This window comes from Morone saxatilis, unplaced genomic scaffold (assembly GCF_004916995.1).
Source record: "Morone saxatilis isolate NCDOM2014 unplaced genomic scaffold, NCSU_SB_2.0 Contig14, whole genome shotgun sequence".
In the NCBI taxonomy this organism is placed as follows: domain Eukaryota; kingdom Metazoa; phylum Chordata; class Actinopteri; family Moronidae; genus Morone; species Morone saxatilis.
The window spans coordinates 9,988,616-9,992,589 of record NW_023339696.1 but is presented as its reverse complement, the minus strand read 5'-3'; the positions used below and the strand labels follow the sequence as shown (position 1 = coordinate 9,992,589).

Here is a 3,974-nt window from a genome sequence, read left to right as displayed (position 1 = left end):
ATGTATGTATGTATGTATGTAAAACATTTCAGTCTCCTCTGTCCTTGCTGGATGTAGGATTGGGAATCTGTTGGTGCCCAATGACAACTACTGTAAGTTTGAAGACTGGCTGATGCCCATCCTGGACCAGATGTTGTTGGAGCAGAACACAGAGGTGGGTCTCTGAATGATAAGGATATTGTTTGTTTATTGCACCTAGCAACGGGTGAAGTACCAGTGCTTGTTAATCTGGTGTATTCCACACAGTTGTGCAGTGAAGATGGCCTGTAATATCGTCTACATCGTACACTTTATTTATTTTTTTTTACTTTCTGTCCTTCAGGGCACCCGTTGGACTCCCTCGAAAATGATCCACCGACTTGGCAAAGAGATCAATAATACTGAGTCTGTCTACTATTGGGCGTACAAGGTGAGAACCTGGTTGATATAGGTAATCTATTACATTATAAAGAAACTAAAAATACCAGGAAACCTAAACCATTTAATTGCTTAAAAGTCAGTAGAGACAAGTTGCAGCAAAAATGGTTTACTCTTGTTTTTAAAGTCTTAATCAGTAAGTTTGTGTCGGTTAAGATAAGTTAGAAATCAGGTCTAAAGTCAGTTTATTTTCAACCATAATACAATTCCTCATTTTAAAAATTCTAAAATAATATTATGAATGAATTTTTTAAATTGTTGTTTATCTTCTGTATCAGAATAACATTCCAGTGTTCAGTCCTGCTCTGACAGACGGCTCTCTGGGCGACATGATCTACTTTCACTCTTTCAAGAACCCCGGCTTGGTTTTGGACATAGTGGAAGGTAAAAGCAAAGTTACTGCCACAGAACAAGGTCAGCACAGCTGTCTCAACGTTATCTGTTTGTCATATCATGACTGTGAGCTTTATTTCAGACATTCGCAGGGTGAACAGCCAGGCGGTGTTTGCCAAAAGGACGGGGATGATCATCCTGGGAGGAGGGCTGGTCAAACATCATATAGCCAATGCTAATCTTATGGTAACTTATCTTATCTTCTTATGGTTATTTCCTACCTTCTATTACTTGACTTCACATCAGGTTTTGTGTACAATTCTGCAAAGTTTTGAGAAATTAGCAATCAGTGGTAGAATGTCATAAATGGTGTGATTGTGAGATATTTATTTCCATGTCATGTTACTTCACACTCATATTCCACAACAATTCAGATTTGACAGCTTTTGTTACTTTACAGATTAACTTCTACGATGATGTAATATGATGAGTGTATAAAATAAGATGCATAGATTCAACTACTAGTAGCTAAAATAGTTAAAATATGTAAAAGTCTACTTACACATTGATGCTTCTTTAATATAATTAATACATATAATAGTCACATGGGATGTTTTTCTGAATTTTCTGTGTACTAAGGTGTCAGGAAGGTATCAGGAAAAAGATGATTGCTTGCTCAAAATACTAAATCTTAGATCAGAATAGGTGCTCCTGGAAACAGGGAAAAGAAATGTATGAATAAAAAAGCAATCGAGGCAACGAAGAAGGAATATATTAAAAAGCCTTTATTGTATTTGCTTAATCAACATAACAACAAGCGCACCGTTTCTCTCTCTGTCACTCTCCAGAGGAATGGAGCTGACTACGCAGTGTTTGTGAACACGGGTCAGGAGTTCGATGGCTCTGACTCTGGAGCCAGACCTGATGAGGCCATATCCTGGGGCAAGATCAGAACAGATGCTAAACCCGTTAAGGTACCGATATGCATCCCAGCAATATTAGCCATGACCAGACCAAGACTAATGTCAACATTATGTTCTATTTATTACAATTATATGCTCAGATTCCCCTTTATAAGGAGATATTTTGAGACTTCACTGAGTTAGTTCACATATTTTCCAGATGCCTTTTACAGCCCATAGATAATACACCTCAAGTGTTTTCAGATGTGGATTTTTCTTTGCTCTTTTATGGTATCAGGCAGCATTAACTGTTGATGTTTTAGTTGAAAACTTGTATCCAATCTCATTAAACATGCAGTGACTCAGAGACAGCATTATGCCAGTGTGACAGACTATAAGACTACTCCATTGAACAACAAATGTGGTCCAGAAAGAGGGGTTATCATCGATTTCCTGCATTTATTTTTTGCTTGTCATTGTCCACTGTTTGGAAAATAAATCAGTGTTCACCAGGAGGCTGTGTCGTCCGCTTCGGCCTCAAGGTGGCAGTGTGTGCACAGTGTTTGGTCCGAGGGTGCAGTGTGGCACAAAAGCGCCAAAACATAAACATGAAACGCAGGGACTGAGTTAAATGTGGTCAGTGCGTAACATACCAGAAAAGTGATACACTGCTCTGTTCTGTGCTCCCAGGTGTATGCAGACGCCTCTCTAGTCTTCCCTCTGATAGTGGCCGAGACCTTCGCTCTCCACGCCGACAAGCTGACTGCTGGAAAGAAAACGGATTAAATTATTGCCTCCTTCTGTTAGAAACAACAACCCGCTTTGTTCCTCTGGCGCTTCCCTTGTTTGACATATTGCAGATATAAGTTTGATCTTCTAAACATTTCTGTTGAAAGTACATGCTTATGGTTTGGCAACTTTAAGAGGCAGCATTTCATACAATGCTGTAATTGAAAACCTAATTTTTTTATGGGAGTCAGTGGTGAGGGTTTCCTGTCTTAATGCTTTCCATAACAATATTTACTTGGGAAAACAAGTACGGGTTTTTTTTTCCCCCTGTTAGCTGGAATAGCATGGGTAGCAAGCTATTGCATGTACCAAAGAGATTGTGTAGAATGCGTCAGGTTTTAGCTGTGGGAGTGAGTGAATGTGTGAGAGAGAGAATATATACACACTCATGAGGCATTTTTCTTTTAGCCAAGAGATTTATTTCAATTTAGTTGTGGCAAGACACACCGTTTTTATATTTTCCAAGCCTTTACCTTACTGTCACTGTTACAGGATGCAATATGTGCCTGTATATCTTAATAAATCATAAGTGAATAATTTATTCCTGTATAAATGGGCTTTTAGTGGACGATTACAGTCTAATAGTCTTTGAGCAGAAGGCCACAAGGGGTCCACTTTGTGACACTTAATTTCACATGACTGTTTGTAATCTTTATTGTATTTAAGGATATAAAAAAACTGTTGCGTTACAGGACACAGAAGACAATATTGCTGAAAAATAATATTTAGAATATTAAATAAAGTTTGAAAATCCTCTGTTGCATTTTAAATGTGTCTGAAATACACTCTATTACACTTTATTAGGTATCTGTACGATCTATTGCACTTTAAACATGAAGTTTTCACATTATATTAATCTATTTTTGGTGACATTGTAGGAAATATGACTAGACTGCATTATTGAGAGGTGTTTCTAATTTGTTTGCACACATGAAAATATCAAAGGACTGACATAGCAGACTGATGTACTGAGATGGGAGATGTCTATCGTTACTAGATTATGTGATTGAGTTTGCTAAGAGTCTCCAGTCACCTCGATGCTGTTTGTGAGATCTGTACGGCGCCATACGAAGCATCGCCACTTACTCGTGTGTGGACTGCTTGCTCAGTGGGTAGGACTCTCGGCTCCTTCCCTTCCCTGTGTCAGCAGTATCAGCCACATAATCTAGTAACACTGATAAAGACATTTCCCATCCTAATACATCAGCCTGCTATTGTGGGAGTGGATATTTCCTGGCTAATCGCTGCTCCCATATCCTTAACACATGGTCACTGTTACCTTCACAACTCTTGATATTAGCAGACTCTGCAGTGGAAATGTGGGTAGTATTTGTATCAGATGTGTGTGTAGTATATTCACTGAAGCCTGGTTGTTTTTCCCCAGAAGTTGTTAAAAGTGTCGGGAGTGTCTTTTTTTAGTGGGAATGGTGACCTTTTCTTTTTTGGAAACAGAGATGGAGAAGTAGAGTTGGAACTGGGATAAGGTCAGCTTTCCCAAAACCTCAGCCCCATGTGTCACACACACACACACAC

The 3,974-nt window shown here is 38.9% G+C and overlaps 1 protein-coding gene across 4 annotated transcripts in view; it reads left to right on the top strand.

The window, feature by feature from the left end:
- Positions 1 to 3,197, top strand: part of LOC118323545 (deoxyhypusine synthase-like) — a 5,433-nt gene extending 2,236 nt beyond the window's left edge. For all 4 annotated transcript variants that reach the window (XM_035655537.1, XM_035655536.1, XM_035655540.1 and 1 more), the window contains exons 5-10: positions 58 to 154; positions 323 to 409; positions 696 to 801; positions 893 to 996; positions 1,599 to 1,724; positions 2,343 to 3,197. In XM_035655537.1, the coding sequence (XP_035511430.1) occupies positions 58 to 154; positions 323 to 409; positions 696 to 801; positions 893 to 996; positions 1,599 to 1,724; positions 2,343 to 2,438 (616 nt within the window). In that variant the 3' untranslated portion in view covers positions 2,439 to 3,197. The remainder of the gene's footprint in view (positions 1 to 57; positions 155 to 322; positions 410 to 695; positions 802 to 892; positions 997 to 1,598; positions 1,725 to 2,342) is intronic.
- Positions 3,198 to 3,974: the final 777 nt, after the last annotated feature.